We start from the raw sequence: 26,241 nt of genomic DNA on the forward strand, positions 1-26,241 counted from the left end.
ATTACCAGTTGATATTTTAGTAGTTTTTATTCTTTATTTGGTATAATTAATGAGTTTCTCAATTACTCTGTTAACTGATCTGTATTACTGATATCAAGGTAGTTGAGATAAGAGATAATGCTAACACCTTATTTCCCCTTCTGTCATGTTGGTGATAAAAAGTCTTCAAAACTGTTACTTCAGTTGTATACTAGACAATATACGATTTATAATTTCAGTATTAAATGTTTGTGATAATCTTCTAGTGCACTATGTGGACATATTACGAATCTGAAGATTGGAGTGTTTTACCACCAGAATTGAATAGAAGGTGACGACTTTATTATCTCTAACATCTCATACAAAAATGAGTTCTAGATATATATAAATTATATATAATCACATATCTATTTATCACTTTAAACTATTTATATATATAATAAATGTTTATTTGTAACAAGCATGTGATATAAATTATTCCATAACATTAACAGTGTATATAATTATATTATTAGAATTACTTTTATGAGAAATATCACAAAATTATATTTCATTGAAAGATTTATTTGATACAAATGAAATAACAAAAAATTATGTAATTTAATTTAATGAATATCTAATAGTAATCTGTACCAAATAAGTATTTTTATATTAGACATGCTAACATATTGTAGGTATACATATGTATGTCACAATTTCATTATTTTTAATACAAATTGTGCAATGACGCTCAAATTATATATTAATATTTCATCATAAGAGTAAGAGAGGGAGAGAGAAAGAAAAAATTCTATTTTCAATGAGAAAATACGCATCACTAAAATACTCAATAAAGACATCTTATCGGAACATAGGGGGAAAAATGGATCATAAACTTTCGATTGAACAAAACAGTACAAATTTCGCGCTTTAGAAATGAACATCATTTTTATTCACTACGTTGAGCAAAAGTGTAAATAAGAGAGTTGGAATTAACGATACAAGATTAATGAAACAATTGGAATTTTGGAGAAGAATAATTGTTATAACCGTTCACTGATGTTTCAATCGTAAGGAATGTATATTGTAGAAAATGGTCACGATAATATTAACCAAAAAGCCACGGTATTATCAGGAACAACGTCAGTGAAAATGGGTAGCCATTTTGATTTTTGGTGTGCGAATACCGCGGACCATCGTGAAGAGTGTTTGTCGTGTGATAGGCTAAACGACTGTGGACGTTTAACTATGTCCATGGTTTTTTTCCCAGTTGATTAACCCCTTACTGTGAATCAAACGTTTCGTACGGTACGTATTGTCAACGATATAAAGTCAAATTAGGAGCGAAATACTCGGAATGCAAACCGTATATGTAAACCGATACAGGCCGATATACCAAGTGCAGAATAGAGACTATGCAGAAGTGAGTGAGGGCGCACAACTCGCGCCCTAGGAGGCGAGGCATATCTCGCCGTATTTGTCATACGACGTTACGTGTAAAAGGTGGGCGATACGACGACGATAGATTCGACGGCGTCTTCGTGTCGTCTCATACGTACGCCGTGAAACGTCGTTTAGATATTTCCGGATCTCAAGTTTCCTGAAAACGACGTCCTTGACTGGTACTGTTTGACAGCTAGAAAACTAACCCTTGGTTCGATGCCCTTCAGTGCGAACGATCTTTTATATAACCGGTTTACACGTTTTACAATATGCTGTCGAGTTGTACGAGCGTACGACCGCGACGCGTTTTTATAGCACGTGAATTTCTGGTCGAATGACATTCAAAAACTAGGTAATATCCATTGCATGCATTGCACTCTTCTGATCGACTACTTAGATTTCGCCAGCGAAACCGGTTATTTTGTATTCATATGCACGTTTTATAACGCGTTTAAAATAGAATATTAAGTTTATGTTCTCTATCCAACAAAGAATCTGTATATTGTATTTGTTTTCATCTTTTATATACAAACTTTCAAGCTTTTATTGTATGTACCAAATTACTGATAAACTAAAATTATAATACAAATAATATATTTGTATTTGTTTCAAGATATAATATTTTCCAAATAATATTGCTCATATTTACTTTTATTTATCCCCTTTGTGAAAGATAATTAAGCAATTATAATGTATACAAAAACAATATATATGTTTACTTTTTATATTGTGTGATATGTAAATACAATTTTAGTTGGTTCTTATGTTGTATATTGTTATATTATAATTTTAATATATTTATCATTTTGTACTACTTTTATATAATGATGGTTTTATTAAATTAATGATTAAAAATTTTTCAAGAAGAAAGGTAGAGAACATCAACTTATTTTTATTTATTTTATACTTGTAGTTGTTTAAAGTTTTCGCAAATAATATTTTGCAATTATCCATAATATTACGTGACCTTTTCTCAATAGGAAGGAAACTGTGTGTTCCATACTCATCTATACTTCATTTGTATTACTGAAGTTCGTCATATACATTTGAGAACATCATTGAGAACATCATTGAGAACTATGAATGCTTCAGAACACGGGTAATATATATATTTTCTAACATTAAATTAAATATTCATAACAATATCCCCTTATATAATGAAAAGATATGAAAATGTTATTAAATGTAAATTACTGCTAATCTTTTAGATCTTTTTCTAATACTATACTAATTTTAATACAGTTATTCTTAAGTTTTAATTAAAAGAACAATTTGTTATTGCAATGATAGAAAATATGTTATTTCAATAGTCTTTTGTAATATTGCTTGAAAAAAAACATTGTTCATTTGAAGCAAGTATAGAATAATTGGAATTGTATCATGAGTGTCATTGCACAACAAACAAAATGGTATGTAAATGGTTTGTGTGTGTAAATAGCATGGGTGTGTATATTGCAGGTTTAACCCAGCCTTTAATATGGCCTCCATAAAACAAGCATTTAATGAAGCAGTAGAAAGAGGTAAGAGAGTGCAATATTTATTTATAATAAATATATGATGAATACTTGTATTAGTTCTTATAGTATTTTGTAATTTATATGCTTATTATTAATTCTATATATTACATGCCTCAAACTTAAAAAATATCTCATGTTTTTATAATATTAACTTAAAACTCTAATTAAATAGGTGTCATAATTAACTTCATTGATATAATTTGAACTGATTATCTTTAGTAATGAATATAATTTAATTTTTCAATAAATAATAAGTAACATTAAAATATTTATCATATTCTTTGAAAAAAATGCAGAGGTGTTATAAGAATAGAACATAAATTATTTAAAATATCATTCTTATAAAACTTTACTATTATATAATTTCCTCCTGTAGAATTAAATATTGCTCCATATCATTGCTTGTATTTCACATACAAAATAATTTTCTGCGATTATTATTCATAACTTGAGCATTAACTCATTAAATCCTACTAACATTAAACTTGATAACATGTTATAATTTAAAAGTCTCAACAGTTAGAATGCCTGCACCAACTCGATTGAGGGATCTCATCAGACAAATAAGAGCTGCTAGAACTGCAGCAGAAGAAAGAACAGTTGTTAACAAGGAATGTGCTTATATTCGTTCAACATTCAGAGAAGAAGATAGTGTATGGAGATGTCGCAATATTGCGAAACTTTTATATATTCACATGCTTGGGTTTGTATTAAATGTTCTCTTTATATTCATTAATAAGTTCAACAATGTATATTTAATATTCTTTCTTTTATTAGAAATAAAATTTCAATTAATTTTGTAGATATCCAGCTCATTTTGGTCAACTAGAATGTCTAAAACTTATTGCATCCCCAAGGTTCACAGACAAACGAATTGGTTACTTAGGTGCAATGTTACTGCTAGATGAACGACAAGATGTTCATCTTTTAATTACAAATTGTTTAAAAAAGTAATAATTCGCTAAAATTATTTTAATATTTTTTAAAGGTATGTATAATAGAGTATCTTAATATTTTAAACATTTAATTTCTTTTGCAGTGATTTAAATAGCTCCACACAATTTGTTATTGGTTTGGCATTATGTACTTTGGGTGCAATTGCATCACCAGAAATGGCAAGGGATTTGGCATCTGAAGTTGAAAGGCTAATGAAGTCAGCAAATGCATATATTCGAAAAAAAGCAGCGCTTTGTGCATTCAGAATTATTAGACGTGTACCAGAGTTAATGGAAATGTTTCTACCTGCTACTCGTAGTTTAATTACAGAGAAAAACCATGGTGTATTAATTACAGGTGTCACACTTATTACAGAAATGTGTGAAAACAGTGTTGATACATTGAATCATTTTAAAAAGGTAAATTTTATATGTTTTAATAAGTAATAAAGGGATACTACATGAAAACTAGTAAAATACTTAGTTGTCTGTGACTAGTATTACAAACATTTTGTCATTGCATCAAAGAACATTATACATTATTTTTTTAATACAATTTAAGCTTTTATAATGTTGTCATATCTAGTCTGCTAGTCCAATAGCTGCAAGCTAGATCGTAGTAGCATTATCAGTTAACCAGAGCATTGAACTCATACTCCTAGTAAAAAATTTTTATATTGAAGCAAATCGAACATTTACTAAAAAAGATTATCGAAAAGAATGTGTAGTCTATAATTTCTCCTATATTTTATTAATAACAGTGCTATGACAAAGGACATAAATGTATCTGTTGATAAAACACAAATATCTTCATATATATAAAATATTTCATAAAAAAGCTTCAAATGTGATTAACAATCTTAAATAAGTGTTATTTTTTAATAATTCTTTGCTCATAGTGATATTCATAATATAAGTATGGTTTTATCTTCTTTAGGAATGCGGCCATCGAGAGGTAAAAAGCATACGAGCATTTTTTATATTTTTGCATGTTATGCTTATTGTGGATATCATTTTTATCTTTTATTCTATGTAATTTTTATTGAAGAGACTTGATTATTTATATTAAATGCTTTACTAATACAAAATCAATATAAAATAATGAAATATGAAAACACGTGCATGTATTTTAAAATTATAGTACATATAATATGGAATACTTTCAATGAATGCATATTTAATATTAATTGAATTTTTATAAATAACATTTTAATATTTTACTTCTTTATTGAACATATGTTTGTATAAGAATGTATTTTAATTATATGAAGCACAGTTATTGAATATCTTTTTAGTTATATTAGTTATATTATGGATGTTAAGATGTATCTGTTTGTGCACAAATAATGCAATATAATTGATGTTACTTTGTGATCTTTTTTAGCAGCTTATATCTGTTTGTTAAATATAATAATGTATATCTTTATTTTTATATCTAGAATTAAATATTGCTTTTTGATAATTTCATAAAAATTTTTAATGGAACTATGCAATGTCATTCTATTATAATTTGTTTATTGGTACATGTTTACAGATTTCTTGGTTAAACTTTGTTTACATAAAATTGTGTAAATAATATATTATTCAATAAAAATAAAATTATTATTTCAGATTGTGCCAAATCTTGTGAGGATCTTAAAAAATTTGATACTAGCTGGATATTCTCCAGAACATGATGTATCTGGAGTATCTGACCCGTTCCTTCAAGTAAAAATATTACGTCTCCTTCGAATTTTGGGACGTAATGATATCGATGCATCCGAAGCAATGAACGATATACTTGCACAAGTTGCAACTAATACAGAAACTAGCAAAAATGTTGGAAACACTATATTATATGAAACTGTATTATCTATTATGGATATAAAATCAGAAAGTGGACTGAGAGTGTTAGCAGTGAATATATTAGGTCGATTTTTATTAAATAACGATAAGAACATCCGATATGTTGCTTTGAATACGTTATTAAAAACAGTTTATGTTGATACAAGTGCAGTACAAAGACATCGCTCAACAATCCTGGTAATGTTTATCATGTTATTTCATATCTTTATATTTGATATTATTATATTACTAAATATTTCTTTCATTTTTTGTTTCTCAGGAGTGTCTAAAAGACCCGGATGTATCGATTAGAAGACGAGCTATGGAGCTTAGTTTTGCACTTGTAAATTCAAACAATATTAGGAACATGATGAAAGAGTTATTACTTTTTTTGGAACGTGCTGATCCAGAATTTAAAGCGCAATGTAGTAGTAACATAGTAATGTCTGCCGAAAGATTTGCGCCAAATAAACGTTGGCATCTTGAAACGTTATTCAAAGTTCTTGTTGCTGTATGAAATTTATTACATTTATTTTACATATATTTTACTATTTATAGTTATTTTCGATCTTCATTATTGTGATTTTCTTGTTTCTAGGCTGGTAATTATGTTCGAGATGATGTAGTAGCATGCACCATTCAGTTAATTTCAGAAACCCAATCACAGCAAAGCTATGCTGTCAGTGCATTGTGGAGAGCACTGGAAAAAGATACATCCGATAAGCAACCTTTGGCTCAAGTAGCAACATGGTGTATTGGTGAATATGGTGATTTATTACTATATGGACCACCATCAGAAGATATAGATACTCCTGTCAATGTACGTATGTTAGACACTATGTATATCTGTATATACTTATTCTCCATTTCTTATGATAAAATTAAGATTTTTAAAAAGTATTAAATAATTAATATATGTATATCTTTTTCTTTTATTATTAGTTAACAGAAGATGAAGTTATTGATGTTTATCAAAGGTTACTCTGGAGTCCACAAAATACAGTGGTCACGAAACAATATACATTATTATCTCTCACAAAACTTAGCACAAGATTTCAAAAGGGTAATGAGTAAGTATTGCTGAAAAATCTAATTATTAATGATATTATTATATTATTTTTTGCATTCATTTTCCTTAAATAATTATTTACGTAAGCCTTATATATATTTCAGAAAAATTCGTCAAATAATTGATACATTTGGAAGCAATTTACATATAGAATTGCAACAACGAGGTATCGAATTTTCACAGTTGTTCAGAAAATATGATCATTTACGACCTGCATTACTTGAAAGAATGCCTCCTATGGAAACTGCTAGACCACAAGCTAATGGAATTATTGGTATGGTAAATGGTGAACCAGAACCAGAAGAAGATAAATCTTCAGTTTTGGAAGCGAGTACTCCACCATCTGATTCAGTAAGTTTGTATCGAACACTTTATAAGAATTATAATTTAAATTAAATAACCTGCACAGCAAAATATGTGAAATTTTTTTATATTTAATTAACAGAGTTTAATGTTTTTTACATTTTTCTAGAGTGCACTTCTAGATTTGCTGGGAACCACTGACTTAGGAATGACATCTTCTGTATCAAATAAAAGTCCACCTTCTAATTCAACAAATACAGTAAACAATAACGATCTTTTGGATCTACTTGGTAGTTTGGATTTAAGTGCACCTACATCTACATCTACACTGCCACAGGCACAAACGCCATTACAAATATTTAGTCCCACTAACACAACAAACTTTTTAGTGGATGGTTTGCTTAATTCATCATCAATTCAAAATGGTTTGTGCAACTTAATCAAATATTTATTTCTTACTGCTAATATTATACAAATTTCATTTTATTTTATAACTCTAGATACACTTTCTATGATTGTATTGGATAAAGCAGGACTTAAGATAATTTTCAAATTGGAAAGACCACCAGACATTGCTGATTTATTAATTATTAATATGTCAGCGCAAAATTCTGGAAGTGCTATACTGACTGATTTTCTGTTTCAAGCAGCAGTTCCTAAGGTAATAGTCAATTTCGTGTTACAGTTATTAAATATAAAGAATCCTGGGAATTACTTTTTATGTATTATTATTTAGACATTCCAACTACAAATGTTGTCACCATCAAGCACAGTCATTCCTCCTTCTGGACAAGTTACTCAAGTATTGAAAGTTACAAATATCAACAAAGTAAGTTCGTATGCCAGTATTCTATTTAAAAAATTTTACAGATATGTTTTGCTTTATTATTGATCACCCATACATATATCTTCCTAATTTAGGTACCTCTAAGAATGAGATTACGTATATCTTACACTGGACCAACAGGACCAGTTTTGGAACAAACGGAAGTAAATAATTTTCCTTCCCTAACATTGCAGTGACAAGATATATTAAGGAAGACAATTGTACATATGCCTGTCTAAATAATTAATTGAGTCTTAAATAGACTGAAACCCAATTTCATCTTTTCATCAGATAAAATGAAAATATATTGGTAAAATGACACGTTTGGCAAAAACGTTTGCCGATTGATTAATTTAATAATTCGTCAGAAATAATCATTGAATCTAATAAGATTCAAATCTATGATGAATTACATTTTTTTAAACATACATCTGCAAATTTTTCATCTGCTCACAAGCCATATTTTATATTTATAGAAAACTGAGGACGTAATTTCTTGTAAGTATGATTTTTGCAAATATGCTTATGTATAAATTGTTTTTACAATGTAACTGGTTTTACACTGTTGGTTATAATAACATAATAAAATATCTTTTAAATATTTAAAAATTTATACAATAAATAACCATTTTTAGTATTTTTAAAACAAGTATTATTAATATATTGGTTACTTGCATTAAAAAATAATTTTTTAACTATTATAAAATAGTTTTATAATTGATTTAAATTGGCGCTTGTTGAGCAGATGGTATAATATTTATTTTGAAGTCTTTCAAAAATAGTAAAATTTATTATTATAATGAAATAATTAAATGTCAAAAAAAGAAAGGAATGTAAAATTTCTCTTGTACTATGCTGCATGTATTGTGAGATGTGTAAATATTTTCTCTAACTGAATAATAGACAGATAGAACAATATTACATGCAACACTGTTATTTGATCTGTTGGATTTCTAATCTTACAGCTTCTGATTTAGCGTATAATTTCTCGTATAGGATAATTAAAATAAAAAATGCATACGAAAAAAAGAATACATAAGAGAAACTATTAAACTCACTTAATAATACTGATAAAAGGTGTTTGCCCCTAAAAATGTTGCTGCCCGATTATAAATGACAAGCACTTAAATCTCGTTGTAATAATTGATCTTTTCTACTATATTTGTAAGTAATAAACGGACGCGATTGCCTTGTAAATAATTAAATAATTACAGTAATATAGAAGTAATTAAATTCTTATTACGAGGAATGTAAAATGGGGTTCTTTACTACATATGTTTATGATACAATTGACATGTCAACAATTTATAGAGGAACATTGCTTCTTTCACGAAAAGTTTTTTTAAGTGAGAAGGGGGTTACACATAAATACATATACATGTAGCGTGTACGTTTGCTATACCCCATATTTACGTCTGTTATGGGTGGTGTTTATACTGTTTTGAATGTATTTGGAGTATATGATATCATTGGAGGGCTGAATTCTGGTTGTCAAGTTATTTTATATATACATGTTCATTTATTAAATCACTTAAAATTATTAACAAATTTCTTTTCATAAAAAAATTAAATTCACATAAAACTTTAAATAATTTAAGCATCATGCACAAAATCTAAAATTATTATTATTGATAAACATTGTTTTGTAATACATAATTTCTGAAAAAAACATATATTTGAATATTCTTTGTGAACTAACTAAAAATAGAGTAAAAATTATGATATGAAGAAGTATTTTTACATTCCTTTTATTATAGGATTTATTTAACTATACAAAAATGTGTTAGATTCAATTTAAGAGAAGTTAAAAGATTTAATTCTTAATCCTAATTAAATGGATTTGAAAATTGTATGAGTGAATTGAACCCTTTGAAACAAAAATTCATATCTTTTTATACGTGTTATTTTTTCCTATATGAAGCAAATATTTGATGATGAATGTGCGTCTAAATCATGCGAAACAGTACACAATAAATTGCGTAAAAAGTAGCAATAGCAAATCTTACTTGCAAGTATTCACCTTCTTCAAGATTTTATGTAAATGAAGTTACGATACAGTTGTACTTAATTGTATTTAATTTACCTTATTCTAATAGTATTGTATGAACATGTAGATTTTTAAGCGCAATTAATTTTAGTATTATAAAACGTCTAGTACTTTGAATAACTAAGTTAACAAAATGTTCTTTTACTATTTCTTTTTCCTAAATTTCTTTTAAAGCACAATTATCATAACATACTAGTAAAAGTATATTATCAGTATAACTGTATGCATTTTAGCTCCGTCCCTTATATGTTGTGCGCTATGAATGCTGTGTATAATTCTAGAACAGGTGGGTGTGTTTCTGAGTGGCCTTGTCCTAAAGTCTGTGACACAGTGTCAGCCCTTCAGTGGGATGTACTCTGCCTACTTGTTCTCAATATTATATTAGTTTTATAAATATAAATATATATAAATCAACTGTGAGGATATTGAATAATGATAAAGATGCTGTATATATACTTTCTAGAGACTCAAGGTGTGAAAATAAAATGTATTTTTATTCCACTACTCTTTGAAAAATATTGTATTAATAGTTATTTAGTTATTTCATTTATTTTTAGATTACAATTTTTGCTGATTATCTTATGCAAGAATAATTTCAATATGTATATTAAGATAATTATGATCATGGTAAAAATATAAAGACAAACTTATTTTTTTATTATATTTTAATCAAAAATGTTCCTTATATTAATTACAACTTACGTAGATTATAATCATTCTTTTTATTGTAATTATTACACATTATATATACGTTTTACTGTTGCTGAAACTCAATAGGATTACACCCAACTTGATTAAATAATCTGTCCTTAATTATTTGTGCCATTAATCCATGAATAATTTCAATAGTAGTCTTACAACTGTCTCTTGTTGCCTTCATTAATTTTTCTACAGTACTGCGATCATGAGGATCCGTTCCACCCAAAATAAATCCTCTTCCAAGTGCAACCTCTGACTGCTCAAGTTTATCCGATAAATCAAATATTTGCCCAGTAGTGTAATCAGCATTTGTTAGAAGACTAGAGGAACTTAAAGTATTCACCCAGTATTTATTCCACAAAGAATCTAATAATCTTCTATCTAATGATGATTTAAAATAAGAAACTTCTAAAGAATAATATTGTTTGCAGTGAACTCCAAAATCTTCAATCTTATTTAATGGTATTGTTTGATACTCAGATGGTTCTTCATTTGCTGGTTTATATCCCTTTTTATATCAAATATTTTTTTAATTATTTATTATTTCTTTTATGTATTATAAATATTAGTAAATATATACCACCTTTGGATATGTTCTAAATGCACCCAAACAAACTTTGCCAGCAGATATTGTTCTCACAGGATCAATTACAATAGCAACAAATGGTTCCTGAAAATTTTGATTGAGCATTTGTGTAGATACATCAATACCCGATAACCAACATCCATAGCCAGGATGACTATGGTACCATCCAATAGCATTTTCTTGTCTCCCAACCTTAATAAATTGGAAAATAAATATTACATTATAGGCAGTTGTTACATGTTATATCTGTAATAATTAAGAAGTACTTGTTTAGCTGCTTCTATATATGCTGTCATATATTCATAAGCTTGTGCTTGAGCGTTAACTCTTGTTTCTGTGCCTTCTACAGGTAATGCAAAAGAATCCATAACAATCATTGTATTTGCTGCAACTTTTCCAAGCAAAAGACCCATTACTTCTAAAGTTCCTCCAGAACGAGCATGCATAACCATTTTTAATAATGCTAATGCAGAGATTTTTATATCTTTGAAAAAATGAGGGCTGAAATATGATCAAGAATGTGTGGTTGGAAATGAGATCATAAAAATATATCTTAATATTGATACAAATATTTAAAAAATAACATACTCCTTTTCCCATGGTTTTGCAGCTAATATATCTTGTTGTTCTTTACGATCATACCTATAAATCTCATCAACAGTGCTAATTGTTTCAATATTATTTGACATTTCCCATGTTTTTTTGGCAATTGTACTTTGGTCGGAAGAAGTGCTTGCCATATTTAATCTATATTCAACAGCTGAAGTTCTAAAATAAATATAGAAATTATAAATTAGACTTATCATACGTATTTTGTCATGTTCTTTCTCAATATTATACTTGAATGTATACATATATCATTATTTAATGTAAATAAGACCTTTTCCAACTATAATCAAAACAATTATTAATTATGAAAAAATAAATAAAATTATTCTAGTAATCATGTATTAAATGATAAATATTTTATGAAACAGTATATAAATCTTAAATCACTGCATAAATCTGATTTTTTACATAATTCAAATATGAGAATGTACTCTTAATACAAGGTTAATACAAGTATATATATTTGATAAATTACGTTTATAAGCCTTTACTAAACCGTCTAATACGAAAATTAAAAATAATTCAAAATCATATTCCTATACTTCTATGACAACACTTTGAATTACTACGTCATATGCTTGTTTCGAATTGAACAATACTATAATATAATAAATGATAGACCACCATCACGTCTTTCAATATATCGTATTACTAACGCCATCTACGAAGAAAATTTTCATTATTCTATTTTTCGGTAAGTATTAATTGAATATTTTATATTATATACAATACCAAATATTATAGCTTATCTAATATGATGATCTTTTTCCTACTCACAAGGAGAGATTTTAACCTATCTTGTTTATTATTACTCTAATACTATGTATCTCTAATATGCGTGTAAGGAAAATATTAAGTATAAGTATACCAAGAAGTAGACTGCAAAGTTTAATTTACAATTAACTCCAAAGTATTGACATAGAAAAAGGTATTATAGAGATATATTTTGTTTCATAAATGTAGCGCGACGCAGTTAATTTTTCTATACCGCGTGCGTTTGAATGACGCCTTCAAGAGGTTGGACCCTAATCGCTATGTCATTTTATTATTATAATGCTTTTGCAATTAAATAAAGAATTCACAGAATTATAAATTAAGAATAGTAAATGCTTTATTTTACATTATATATCGCAATCTTTTTACTAAGTCTTAGTAGATGGTATTGTAATAAATAAATAATGATCTCATAAACGTTAAACAAAATTAATAATCTTCTTCATCATATCCATATCCAAAGTCATTCTCATCTTCTGATCCATGATGTCCAAGCATTTCTCCAACAGTCATTTCTGTGGGATCAGCTTCAACATCCTCATCAACATAATCATCAGTCTCATCTATTTTGTAAAAAGAAATATAATTAATTTAATCAAGCAAAAGAAATATTACATGAGTGGAAATTAACTTACCCATATCACAAGAGGTATCCAGTTTTGGAAGTATAGATTCGGTTGTATTAGTTTCTATTTCAACTGGCATTTGCACTTCTTTTTTTGTTTTTTGAATTTGAGGTTTATCTATATGAGGTTTCTTTACTACTGGTGTGATTGGCTTATCTTTGATTCTTGATGAATTAGAAATATTAGATCTACAAATATAAACATTGATATTTATTGTAGAGATACGTTTCTTGTAGAGAATAAAAAAATAACAAAAAATATTATATTCTAACATTTTATTAGAACTTGACGAAGTATTCATTTCTTTCTTCGGTGATTGAACTGGCTCTTCAATCTTTTGTTGTTCTTTGGTTGAATTATTTAAACTAACGTTTAAACTTTTCAGTACCTCATAATTAATTTTCGATGATATTTTCTTCTCTTGCAACATTTTTTCAATTGCTTCGCCTAATAAAATTATAAAATGAACATAATAAACTGTACTAATTGATAAAAAATTAATATTATAGAATTTGTAGTAAATATTATAACATTACCTGCAGTATTTGCAGGTACTTGATTTTTACTACGTTTAGTAGTCCGCCGTCGTTTCTTCTCAGGTTTACCTTCTTCTTTTTCTTTCTGTCGTCTTTCTTCTTTTTCTTTTTGCTGATTTAAATACTCAGCATTTACTTTATTCCATAAATTGTGTTTGAATTGTGCTTCTTTTTCTGACATAATATAACTATCTAACTCTTCGTCATCTAGATCAGCAACATCAATCTCTCCAGTATCCTTAAGTAGAAAACATTGATGAATAACAGTTGTTTTGATTAAAATTAATTTTACTTACATTTTCAAAATTTGTGTTTACTGATTCTTTTGTTTCATTTTCTCGATCATTTGTTGATATCAATCCCATAGAAGCAATATTAGGTCCTTTAAACAATTAGGCGTATTATAAATTTTATAATATAACATTATAATAAAATTTAAGAAACTGTTTAAATCCTTGCCTAATCCAGTAATTAATCGATCGTTTATGTTACTCGTTTCGGAATCTTGAAAATCACTGTCAGGGTCATCTACATCGTTTCCAACGTAATGTTTAATTACATCTAAATTACTTTCCCTTATAAATCTATCAGTATCTGCTCTTTCTATAGAAGCAGCTGAAAATTAATATTTTATGGTTTTTTTCTATAATAAAAACAATATAATAATTCATCAATTTTTTAATTAATATTACAATTACCATCTTTGCGCTTTTTCATTTTTCCTAATCTGTGTTCTTCTAATTGTTTGTCAATTTCAGCTTGCAATTCATTTATTTCTGTATCTATATTTAACTAAGAAAAAACAACAAATTATGCATAATTAATTATGTAGATATACGATATATTATAAAATAAAAATATTCTATACCTTTTGTAATCGTTCTCTGTCTTTTTTTCGTGCTGCTTTAAAAGCTGGAGGATCCTGTTCTTCTTCCAAATCGACCGTCATGAATTCTTCAAGAGTCAATGCGCTTGAAGGTGTATCACCAAATTCTATAAGTCTATAGACGTTAATGTATAAAAATTTGTTATCAATTTTTACGTTTATTTAGAAAAAACTTATTTGAATACTTTTTACCTCTTGCGTAATGTCGATTCATGCACTTTTACAATTTTAATAATATCCGCCGGTGACCTATTGAACTCGTGTAATCGAGCAGCCATCAGCAAAGCTAAAGTAAAAGAAATATCGCAATATTTGTTTAATATCGATTTAATTTCAATGATCTTTTTTTTAATTATATTTAATAATACAATTTTGACTTTTTAAGTGTTTAGGTGAATTTGTAACAAACGTTAATGCAAGCATCATATGCAAAATTTTAAAATGTATTAATTAAAACTTAAGTATTTATATTAAAATTAAATAAAATTTAGATTACGAATAAATGAAAATTTTCTAATACCAGCGCCACATAATCCTGATGGTCTACGACCGCTGTGAATACTATCCCTTTTCATTCTTTGAACTACTCGTAAAGCCGTCATTGACACTTCGTGAGTTTTTTCACCAAACTCCAGCTTATTTGCAAATCTCATAATATATAAACATGGATCTATAAAGAAAAATAATGTCAACAATGTGTTAAATTAAAAAATTCATCAAATATTAACAAATTCATTTTATTAGTTTATTAACATAGTATATTATATTAACATAATTGCCAAGAATTTCCTTTTTATAATATATAATACACTTTTATGTTATTCTTACTTAAACGTAGAAGGTAGAATAATAAAAAGAATAAAATATATAGTATTTCCTAAAGTTTATAGTATAGTAATTCTTGAAGTTTTTATTTAATATTTAGCCCATTAGATTACATTTGTATTGTACGCTATTGTTTGTAAGTGGACATCACTTGCGAAATATACATGATGTTCACTTTAATGTTCCGCACAATTTTCAAATTGTTCGCAGCAATATAATAAAAAGATTATTAAGTAAACTTTATTTCTGTTAAATGGACAATATATTATGCTGAATGGACAACGTATTGAAATAAAATGTATTTTTTTTTCTCTTTAGTCTTGATCATATTGATCTTGTTGATCATATTACACTAAAAAAGGGATTTATTTTAATATTCATCATCCTTATATCTTGTTCATTCATTATAAATAAATTATAGTTAACATTTTTTATTACAATACTATCTTGGTAACTGGTCACGAATCGGTACTGAATTTGACCAATTAACAAGGGAGGAGTTTACACCATCAATAATTATGCTTGAATGTGAAATAGATAAAAATATAGAGCAAGATAATAATACTTGGTACTCAATTCCAGATGTTTTATACAAGACAATCGAATGTCAAAACTCCGGTAAGCAAAATGAGAGAAATATATGTACGTAACACCGGAGTTACGCTCCATGAAGATACTTTCAAGAAATGGTGAGGATGGTGATGGCCAGTTAGCAAGACAGTACATAATCGCAAAACAGATGAAAAATCATACGTTAGAGGGAACACCCTGTATACACATACTGCGCAGATTGAAGTTTGCGTTTTTGAGAAACACCAGATATATGGACGCGCGTGCCCTAAGTTTCCTATCGACCGACGTACGGAACTATCTAACCAGCGCCCGTCTGACATGGCGCCCATGTAAATGAAATCCAAAATCGTTCCGTGTTGCAATTGAAGAGAAAACGGGCAATCAAGTTTAAAAAGTGAAAATGGCGATGTCAAATCTTTACTCGAAAATATCAACGAAGCCAATGAAACGGTTCCAGGACAACGTCACAGTCAAACAGACTAATCCATGGTTAAACGGTGAGAGATTATTACAGATATAAATAAACATAATATGCATCTTAAATATATACTGTCCATGCATTTATTAAAGTGAATTATAGAAATAAGAATAAATGGAATTGTTTTTATTCTGTTTAGCTATATCCGAGTAATATTGTATCATTTCCATAATGTTTATTTTCATTCCGAAACACATAATGATATTTTAACATTTTAATTAATTTACCTTGAGATTTGAAATATTTTATTTGGAAATGTATTCTTTAAAAATAATTTCGATCAATTAGGAATTATGAATGATAGACGAAATAGTAAATATAATATTTTACAAAGTAGTATATAACACGAAACTGCGTGACACACAGACTTCAAATATACAATATTATAGTGTTAAACTATTTTACGTAATTTCATTTAAATCTTATGATTTTTCATAAAATGCGTCTATTACGATAAATGTTCGATGAATCAGAAAATGTTGAATCAAATAGAATAATATTGTACATATTTTTAACGTTTAATTTTGATCATATTTTTCGTATTATTCATATGATATTAAAACATAAAAATTAAAATTAGAAAAATTTATAAATCGATAATAGCGTTATAATACTTATTAACCTACGTTTTATTTTAAACCAAATATATATTTTAAAAATTTCGAACTAATTGTGACTATTCTGTTTTAAACAATTTCTATTATTATATTGTCATAAAGTCTTCTGATCATTTTATGTAATAAATAAATTTTTTTGTAATAACTAAAGATACATCCAATTTAACAAAAATTTGAAATCATGCAAAAAGTATATTAACCCTACAATATGTATGTATACATACATTCATATGAATTTATTTGACATACGTATCACGTGCACCACAAAATTTCTACGGAATTATACGAATAAAACCGGAACAAACCGAACTTAATATCATTCGAAGTCTTTATACCTATAGGTGAATTTTCCTTAAGTGTATAGTGTATATTGCATGCACATAAGTGTATATTTGTATTCATAATGTTTGAATATGAGAGGTGGTCTTTAAAGCTACAGTGGTAGCAAATATTTACTATGTTATGATAGAAGTAAAAGATTCTATTTAAAATTATTCTCAAAACTGTGGAATAATGTACACTAACGGTAAAATTTTGATGATTTTGTTTTGCATTCGTTTTAATTGAAACGTCGCTAAAAGGTGATAGATTATACAACATCTTAAAGCGATAGTAAATAAAAATAATGGATGTACGAAAACAAACTTTGATTAATTGTAAGAAGAATAATCTAATTTAGAGATCTTAAACCTTATTACAGTTATTGTCTTGCATAACCTCTATTAATAATGAAAAATATTTTTTGTTGATGAAGTTATACAATCGGTAATATCAATTTTCGATATATTCTAGCTTAATATAATTAATATATTTATATAAAGGTATTATCTATTGATTGTACTGTTAATGAATTAATGAAAATTAATATAGAATAGTGTTACTTTTTGTAACTTGACTATTGTTACTTTGACATATGCTTAATGTTTGTTATAATTAATTTTTATATAATATTTACTCATCCATTTTTAAGTTTAATCTTTATGTAATAATACTAAAAATGATAAATAAAAAAGTAATATTTAAACATATTTTATTCCATTAAATCCATTAAGTTTTTTTATATAATATCTTGTATGCTAAATTGTTTTAACATAATAAGATAATAATTTTGCCTACATATGTTGTTTGATAACAAAAAAAAAAAAAAAAAACAAATACTGGATAGAAATGAATTTCACCTAACCTAAACCTAACATATTGATATTATATATGTTTTAGCGGAATCACTGATTCCTGTATCAGATTCACCACCTACTGTAAGCCCATTATCTTCTTCCATTGTATTACAACGTGAAGGAACGATAAACCAGCCACTTAGTGCACCTGCTTCACCTTTGTCTTCCTTATCATCCCCTTTAACTCAATTGAATTTGTCATCACCTGAAGACTGTACACAAGATCCTAATTGGCAAGCAACAAAACCTACAGTTCGTGAACGAAATGCTGCCATGTTTAACAATCATTTAATGGCTGATATTATATTTATTGTTGGCAGCCCAGGTAATTAATCATAAAGTCATTTAGTACTTGAACAAGCAGTAAAAATAATTTAATGTATTAAATACATTAAATAATACTATATTTGATTGCTCAATATAGGTCACATACAAACTATACCAGCACATAAGTATGTATTGGCCACTGGTAGTTCTGTATTTTATGCCATGTTTTATGGTGGTCTAGCAGAGAATAAAAGAGATATAGAAGTACCAGATGTAGAGCCTGCTGCTTTTCTTGCTCTATTAAGGTAAATGTTTTAAGCTTCATGAAGACATCTTAAATTATTCACTGCTTATTTTATTATCTTTTCTCAGGTATATGTACTGTGACGAAGTACAATTAGAAGCCGACACAGTGTTAGCAACACTCTATGTTGCTAAAAAATATATAGTCCCTCATTTAGCAAGAGCATGTGTTAATTATTTAGAAACAAGTTTAACAGCAAAAAATGCATGTTTACTTTTAAGTCAATCTCGTTTGTTCGAAGAACCAGATCTTATGCAACGTTGCTGGGAAGTTATAGATGCTCAAGTAAGTTTAAATAAAAGAATGTTGAAGTCTCTTACTTTTAATGATAATTTAAATGTAACGTTAAAGAGTAAATCAAACTCTTCAAACTGTTTGAATAACAAACTACATGATTCTGAACAGCAATTTATTCAGAAAACTACAAAAACTAATAATTATGGAAATATAAAAAATGGACTATCAGTAGTATCTCATTGCTTCAGTTTATCTGAGAACAATTGTTGTTCTAAACTTAACAACAAAAAATTATCGTTTTCATTATTTCGAACTCGAAGTGAACCTTATTTTGCAGATAATAAGTTAGAAATTGAAGTAACACAAAATGTAACTTATGAAAATAACTTTATAGAAGAATATGAACACAACAGAAATGATTATAATGACTTTTCCAAAATAACATGTAATATTAGTCCAATAATTACTTAAAGAATTTATAACATTTATTCTGTATATTAAAAAGTTCAAGATATATAGAATTGCTTATCCCTTTTTTAATTAAATTGAGTGAATATTTGAAAGACTGATTGACAAAAAGCTATAAAAATATATTTTTTTAATTTTTAAAATACGTTTTTAATCAAAATTCGTCTAAACTTCATTATAAAAATTCCATTCATTAATTATTAAAGATAATATTACGAAAGATTAAATACATAATAAGCAATTTTATAAAGTATGAAAATAAAATAGTTCAACAACATTTTTTTGTAATATTATATACTATATCATACTTATTTAATTAATTTTTTATGTACATATATGACTATTACACTAGTATTCATAAAATATTTAATTGTAATAAATTATATCATCATTAAATTAAATGTTTTTCAAAAAATTATAAAATTAGTTTCCTAATAAAAATATCATGTTTAATATATACATTTAGAACAGATTTTTAAAAATTTGTTTCTACTTTTAAATTGTATCCTGTATCATATAATAAACATTTTTTTTAGTAAATATAGCGAATATCAATGTTAACAAAGGATTAAGTTTTAACTAAATCATTGAAATTAGTTTTATATTTATATTTTTATTTTCTTATATTTTACATATACTAATTGTATTTGATAATATTCTTAATATTTTTTAAATAATTCTTAGAATTTTAAAAATACTTTTAAATTTAGAAAGAACACAAATATACTTTCTGGATGTTTCGGATATAAGATTGATATATGTACATATGCATCATGCAGAAGCCAAACTGATTAATAACATCAAGGGTAATAACCTAATTTTTAGAAAATTAAACTCTAATCATATATTCTAATGCTAAAATTAAGTATTTTTCAGGAAATAGAGTTGATCACTTTGGCTTCTAAGTAATTCATACAATATACATAAAATCAATGAAAATATATTCCTAAGAAATATATCCTTTTTTTAATAATTAAATTTTCGTCAAAAGATAATATATATTTTTACTAAATTTATATATATAAAATTGAATGTAATACAGGCAGAAATGGCGCTAAGATCAGATGGTTTTGTGGATATTGATATCCACACTCTTGAATCAGTGCTTTCTCGAGAAACATTAAACTGTAAAGAGATACATATATGGGATGCTGCATTAAGATGGGCTACTGCAGAATGTATTCGGCAAGAACTTGAACCTTCATCAGCAAATCAAAGACGACTATTAGGTAAATATCTAAATTAAAATTTTAAATCAAAACCTAGTATCACTAGTGCTTTTTTCATTCTAGGATCTGCTTTATATTTAATTAGACTTCCTGCTATGAATTTGGAAGAATTTGCCAATAGTGCTGCTCAGACTGGAATCTTAACACAACAAGAAACAATTGATGTTTTTTTGCATTTCACTGCTAGTAATAAACCTCAACTTTGCTTCCCTACCAAACCTCGACAAGGTTTAAAAACTCAAGTAAGTACTATAAAACAAAATCATTTATTTAGGTTTAATGTAAGACAACTATTCATAATAGCTTGCATAAGTTATATATAGAGTAATAGAACTAAAATTTCTTATGCTTTATTTGCAGGTGTGTCATAGGTTTCAGTCATGTGCATATAGATCAAACCAGTGGCGCTACAGAGGCAGATGTGACTCAATTCAATTTAGCGTCGATAAAAGAATATTTGTTGTTGGTTTCGGACTTTATGGAAGTTCATCTGGTGCTGCAGATTATAATGTTAGAATCGAACTTAAAAGATTGGGATGTGTTTTATCTGAAAACAGTACGAAATTTTTTTCGGATGGCTCGAGTAGTACGTTTCATGTATATTTTGAGAATCCAATCCAAATCGAGCCAGAATGCTTTTATACAGCTAGTGTAATATTAGACGGAGGCGAGCTGAGTTACTTCGGTCAAGAAGGAATGTCAGAGATAACAGTTGGTAATGTAAATTTTCAATTTCAATGCAGTTCGGAAAGTACGAATGGTACTGGTGTACAAGGAGGGCAAATACCCGAATTAATTTTTTATGGACCACCAGTAGATGACTGATGGAAATTTACCACAGAAATAATGGTTTAACTGCTGGTCTCTAAAAATATGTACCTTGACATTGTTCAAGATTTTGTATAATTGTTTTGAATACTATTTTTAAATCGACGACGAATATTGTGTAATAGATGCACTCTAAAAAATATTAAATATTTATATTTTGAATTTAGTATAAAATCATAATTAACAGTTTGCAGAAAAAATTATAATTTTATTTATATTATTATCACTCTATTAATCAAATATAAAAAGAAATGTCTTTGTTTTAATTCAAAGACTTGTATCAAACTTTCTGTTTTATAATACATGGAATATAAATATTAATAATTTCATAAAAATTTATTTTCGTAAAATAAAAGTCAAATATGTATATAAAAACTATTATTTGCTTTTATATTAAATAATAAGACAGTATTAAACTAAGGAAATAAATAAATTACTATATTTAAATTAAAATTAAATTTTAAATTTACATTTTTGCAGAAGAGTGTGTCTACTACAGCTTTTGATGTATTCATATTTATGCTTTTTTTTCCGAAAAAATATTACATTTCTTATAAAACTTAAATACTTGAGACATTATTTGTAAATATGCAACAAGTGAAGTATATAAAATACTTGTTAGATTTGAAGAAGAAGAAGAAGATGTAAAAACGATCTTTAAATTGATAGAAAACAATTGAGAAAGTTAATAAGTGCTATTTAAAAGGATTTACTATCTTAAAAATTATTGTTAAATAATAATATAAAGGAATAAGCAAAGATCAATTAATTTTGGAAACTATATTGTTATCTCGACTAATTAATTCTCAATTTAAAAATACTAATATATAAACTATAATTTTTTTTAATTGAAATGCTTTAGAATCTTAAATGAACAATGTACATTATCGTTTTATGGAGGAGAATATACTGTTTTTACTAACATAAGTAATATTGATTTAATGTTGCATTCATATATCATGTATTTTAGAATATACTATACTTATTGGAAAGCGTCATAAGCAATTTTAGAATAGTATTATAATTGAAACTGCCTATACAAAATAATTTGTTTTTTATTGTAACATTATTATTTTGTTTTTTGTATCATATTCATAAGAGAAGAGATACATTTTACTTTCTTAGATTTATTGATTCTTTAATGTATGAAATTATGTACTGCAAAAAATGATTGCTAAATTATTAGAAGGAATGTTTAAATGTAGATCCTTAAAGCAAAATAGCGTTTTTGTATACAATATAAAAATCACAACAATACTTTATATGTACATTCTACGATATTTTAATCATGTTTATATAATTTTATAATTTACTATAATCTATGTAAAAAGTAGAAAAATATTCTAGTATAGTTTCAAGATAAAGTATATACTAATTATATATAACTATAGCTCTCTTACTTTTTTTTATAATAAACATTATATTGTATCCAGTAATACTATAGAATCTGGCGCCAAAGTCTACATTGCAAAATAGTAAATACTATTTAAAGAAGTACAATGGATTGCAATACCAATAATAATAAAATGTACAAAATAATGCCTTCCTACTACTAGTATGACTGGCTGGTGCCAAAAAAAGGAACAAGTAAATTTTGAGAGCATCTCTGTCTTAAGATTGGCATTAAAAAAGATATTAATTATATCATTAACTGCTAAAACAATATTAAAATATTCAGTGAACAATTTTAGTTTGGATTTAAGTTAGATTAATTTATTACTAATAAATAAGAGATTTAGTTTTGTATTCTCCATTTTAGATACTTGATATTATTTAAAATCAAAAAATTATTTAACATTACAATATAAAATATGAAAAGTGTAATTGAAAATGTTTACACAAGCAATAAATTTAAAGAAATGTAAAAATCTTACATAGAAATAGTCATCTTATATTATACTTTTATGTATTAAAGTACTTCAGATTTCTTGATTATTAGTAATATATGGAGTGAATAAAAAAGTTGAATACAATTTTAGGAGCATGTAGTACTTAGCAAAAATTTTTAATAAACATGGGTTCAAAAACTATTAATTTCGGAGTTACAAAGTTTTTTGTCAGTAAGATATTATCTTTACAACATATGCTCAATATAACCCCTGTTCAATTCAGCATACACTTCAGCATATTTTCTTACAGAAATACATATACGTTCAAAAATCTCGGCATTTTCCTTATCTCATGGTTTTGGATTTTACGGAAGTGAACTTATCTTTTGGCAACAAAGCAACTGGTTTATTATATACTAAACATCTCGTAACTCCGAAATTAACGGTTTTTGACCCATGATTATTAAAAGCTTTTTGCTTATAATGATGAATGCTACGTGTTTCTAAGGTTTCTATCCTCAGCTTTTTCAGTATCCTCAATTTTTTTGTACATCTTGTATACTATAGGGCTAAATTTTGAATTAATATTTCATACTATTACTATTAAAAAACTGAGTGCATGTGAAGACACAAATGTTATATTTAATACTTAGAGATATTTCAAATATGAACAAATTTTTACTATAGTTAATCAAGTATTTAATTTTGTATTTTTTCAAATTTAACATTTAATACAACGATAATGTATGTAAGAAATCACTGTTTATAATCTTTTTCAAGTGGTAATAAATGTAACAATAACTGTTGTTTCTGATAAAAGTATCTTACGAAATAAGAAAATTTATATCTGAAGAATAAAACATGTCAATCTAATTAATTACAAATTAAACTTTTTTATTTTATTAAAAGTTAAAGATTATGTATGTATCATGTAACATTTAATGATATTTAAAAATTAGTTAATTTATTCTTAAATGAGAGCAAATAAATTGAATACAGGCATAAATTAGAAATAAAAATTTATAACATGCAAATTTATAAAATACTTACCTACTGAAGGTATATTGATGCAAAGAGCTTGCGTAAACCTCAGATATGTGCGTCCCAATTCATGAACACAAATTTGCAGCACATCACTGATGTCAATAAGCATATCTAAATAATTAGTTAAGTACATACTTTACTTCTGAAAACTTGTCATATATAAGAAACAAAACTTATATTGTTATTTATTATAATACTTGCTTTTCAGTTTAGAATAGCTTCCGACTTATATCATAAACAAAACTTAAATTTCAATAAGATTTCATACTAAACCAAATACTTTGTATTTATGAAATAGATATAAAGTAGCAAAAATAAATTCAAGAATGATAATTATAAGAAAAATATTGTTTTTTATTCTATGAAAATATAAAGGATACGTGCAGTGCCTTCTGTACGACAAGTAATATAAACACAAGCTGCATGATTATGTGCTTGCTTCCTCCCACGAGTTAACTGACGATTCAATGCCATTTTATAAAAATTCATAGATGTATCAATACAATGTTGATTTAATCTAGTAACAAAATAAAATACATATTAAATATTTTATAAAATATAATAAATGAAATTAATAATTTACTGATTGTATTATAGAAAAAATTTACATACTGTAATTGCATACACAAATGAGTTATTCCTTTTCTTGCATTTTGCAACGTTATTCCTCTTGATTCTTTGCCATTGACGTGATATGCTATGAACATGAAAATGATTAAACTAGACAGATGTTGGAAACTAGTAATAAGAAAATAAAGAACATTTAATGTCATATTTATTATAAAATAACGTACTTGCTCCAAATCCTGTAGCTCCACCAGTGCTGTCACTAGCAACAAATTGACCAAGTACCATCATATTCCCAGATGGTGTCTCTTTAAAAGCTGTTTCACTAACAATAAGTTGGTCTTCCAACACAAAACCACAATCTGTACAGACAGCATCTCCTCGGGCTGGATCTGTTTCAATATTTGTAGATCCACAATTCCGACACTTACTCGCAGACATCTGTTAAATGAAATTATTCAAAAGGAAATCTTTATTATTAAGAATTTAAAACAACATTTCCACATAATTTATGTTATTTATTATGATTCAAAATATGTACAGATCAATGTGTAACTAAAATATTGAAATTTTATTAATGTTTTCCTAAATTATGCAAGATACTTAAATAATAAATAAAAGAATTACTTTTAATATATTGAGCAATAAAGAAAAAACAATAATTTTTATATCATACTTCGAAATTACCTTTGTTGTATTATATTCTTTATGTTCAACTTTAAATTACTGAAATGATGACATATCAAGTATTATAGGTTAAATAATTTTATTTAAATAATAATGACATAATAACAATGTCACACTTTATTATACCCTGTTTTATATAAAAATATGTAGAATCAGAATAAGTTTAATATTCATCTGATAAAACAATCTTAATCGAATAGTTTGGAAGCACACGCGTTACTACAAACATGACATAAGGATTAGATTGGATACAAAAAATATGCGCATATATTCACTGCTTTAAATCACTATATACATAGTTTCCTCGTCGTACCAATGTAAATGTAATTTTCAAAGTAACATTAACTTTCATGTAATTGTTTTATTGTATAACACGTCATAAAATTTACAATTATCTTAATAATTTAAATAAAAATAATAATACGATTTTTATTAGTGTAATGTAAGATCTATTTATTGCGTCCAACCTCTTTAA

The 26,241-nt window shown here is 26.6% G+C and overlaps 4 protein-coding genes and 1 long non-coding RNA gene across 21 annotated transcripts; 2 read left to right on the forward strand and 3 right to left on the reverse strand.

The window, feature by feature from the left end:
* The first annotated feature begins 154 nt into the window (after window positions 1-154).
* Ap-1gamma (adaptor protein complex 1, gamma subunit) lies at window positions 155-10,426 on the forward strand. 13 transcript variants are annotated; one of them, XM_072018808.1, is made up of 16 exons: window positions 1,135-1,266; window positions 2,382-2,500; window positions 2,860-2,921; window positions 3,429-3,621; window positions 3,722-3,868; window positions 3,958-4,273; window positions 4,791-4,808; window positions 5,465-5,875; window positions 5,958-6,188; window positions 6,276-6,497; window positions 6,620-6,747; window positions 6,851-7,097; window positions 7,219-7,474; window positions 7,550-7,710; window positions 7,786-7,878; window positions 7,971-10,426. In XM_072018808.1, the coding sequence occupies exons 2-16, from the start codon at window positions 2,481-2,483 to the stop codon at window positions 8,070-8,072; spliced, it is 2,607 nt and encodes an 868-aa protein (XP_071874909.1). In that variant the 5' UTR covers window positions 1,135-1,266; window positions 2,382-2,480; the 3' UTR covers window positions 8,073-10,426. The 13 variants fall into 13 exon arrangements, with proteins under 13 accessions (XP_071874903.1, XP_071874904.1, XP_071874905.1 ...); XM_072018806.1 differs by having other exon boundaries at window positions 1,239-1,753; XM_072018809.1 differs by having other exon boundaries at window positions 1,239-1,753; window positions 3,438-3,621.
* Window positions 1,167-1,463, reverse strand: LOC139995415 (uncharacterized). Its single transcript, XR_011801970.1, has 2 exons — window positions 1,324-1,463; window positions 1,167-1,243 (listed from the first exon to the last, which is right to left on the reverse strand). It is a non-coding gene; the product is annotated as an uncharacterized lncRNA (long non-coding RNA).
* A 143-nt stretch (window positions 10,427-10,569) lies between the features above and the next one.
* Csn5 (COP9 signalosome subunit 5) lies at window positions 10,570-12,441 on the reverse strand. Of its 2 annotated transcripts, none has more exons than XM_072018845.1 (5): window positions 12,292-12,441; window positions 11,796-11,975; window positions 11,474-11,708; window positions 11,205-11,399; window positions 10,570-11,129 (listed from the first exon to the last, which is right to left on the reverse strand). In XM_072018845.1, exons 2-5 carry the CDS (start codon window positions 11,945-11,947, stop codon window positions 10,677-10,679), a joined length of 1,035 nt encoding a protein of 344 aa, XP_071874946.1. In that variant the 5' UTR covers window positions 11,948-11,975; window positions 12,292-12,441; the 3' UTR covers window positions 10,570-10,676. The 2 variants fall into 2 exon arrangements, with proteins under 2 accessions (XP_071874946.1, XP_071874947.1); XM_072018846.1 differs by lacking the exon at window positions 12,292-12,441 and adding an exon at window positions 12,088-12,207.
* A 461-nt stretch (window positions 12,442-12,902) lies between these two features.
* Brf (Brf RNA polymerase III subunit) lies at window positions 12,903-26,232 on the reverse strand. 2 transcript variants are annotated; one of them, XM_072018819.1, is made up of 15 exons: window positions 25,767-26,232; window positions 25,307-25,520; window positions 25,125-25,209; window positions 24,893-25,029; window positions 24,519-24,623; window positions 15,159-15,308; window positions 14,831-14,924; window positions 14,621-14,753; window positions 14,451-14,544; window positions 14,212-14,367; window positions 14,049-14,134; window positions 13,753-13,990; window positions 13,489-13,663; window positions 13,226-13,404; window positions 12,903-13,153 (listed from the first exon to the last, which is right to left on the reverse strand). In XM_072018819.1, the coding sequence occupies exons 2-15, from the start codon at window positions 25,518-25,520 to the stop codon at window positions 13,020-13,022; spliced, it is 1,980 nt and encodes a 659-aa protein (XP_071874920.1). In that variant the 5' UTR covers window positions 25,767-26,232; the 3' UTR covers window positions 12,903-13,019. The 2 variants fall into 2 exon arrangements, with proteins under 2 accessions (XP_071874920.1, XP_071874921.1); XM_072018820.1 differs by lacking the exon at window positions 25,767-26,232 and having other exon boundaries at window positions 25,125-25,232; window positions 25,307-25,447.
* On the forward strand, window positions 16,289-21,917 carry Lute (BTB/POZ domain containing protein 3 lute). 3 transcript variants are annotated; one of them, XM_072018831.1, is made up of 7 exons: window positions 16,289-16,533; window positions 18,350-18,631; window positions 18,731-18,878; window positions 18,946-19,162; window positions 20,625-20,811; window positions 20,875-21,053; window positions 21,172-21,917. In XM_072018831.1, the coding sequence occupies exons 1-7, from the start codon at window positions 16,437-16,439 to the stop codon at window positions 21,634-21,636; spliced, it is 1,575 nt and encodes a 524-aa protein (XP_071874932.1). In that variant the 5' UTR covers window positions 16,289-16,436; the 3' UTR covers window positions 21,637-21,917. The 3 variants fall into 3 exon arrangements, with proteins under 3 accessions (XP_071874932.1, XP_071874933.1, XP_071874934.1); XM_072018832.1 differs by lacking the exon at window positions 16,289-16,533 and adding an exon at window positions 17,472-17,743; XM_072018833.1 differs by lacking the exon at window positions 16,289-16,533 and adding an exon at window positions 17,786-17,896.
* Window positions 26,233-26,241: the final 9 nt, after the last annotated feature.

Source organism: Bombus fervidus, chromosome 16, assembly GCF_041682495.2.
Source record: "Bombus fervidus isolate BK054 chromosome 16, iyBomFerv1, whole genome shotgun sequence".
NCBI lineage: Eukaryota > Metazoa > Arthropoda > Insecta > Hymenoptera > Apidae > Bombus > Bombus fervidus.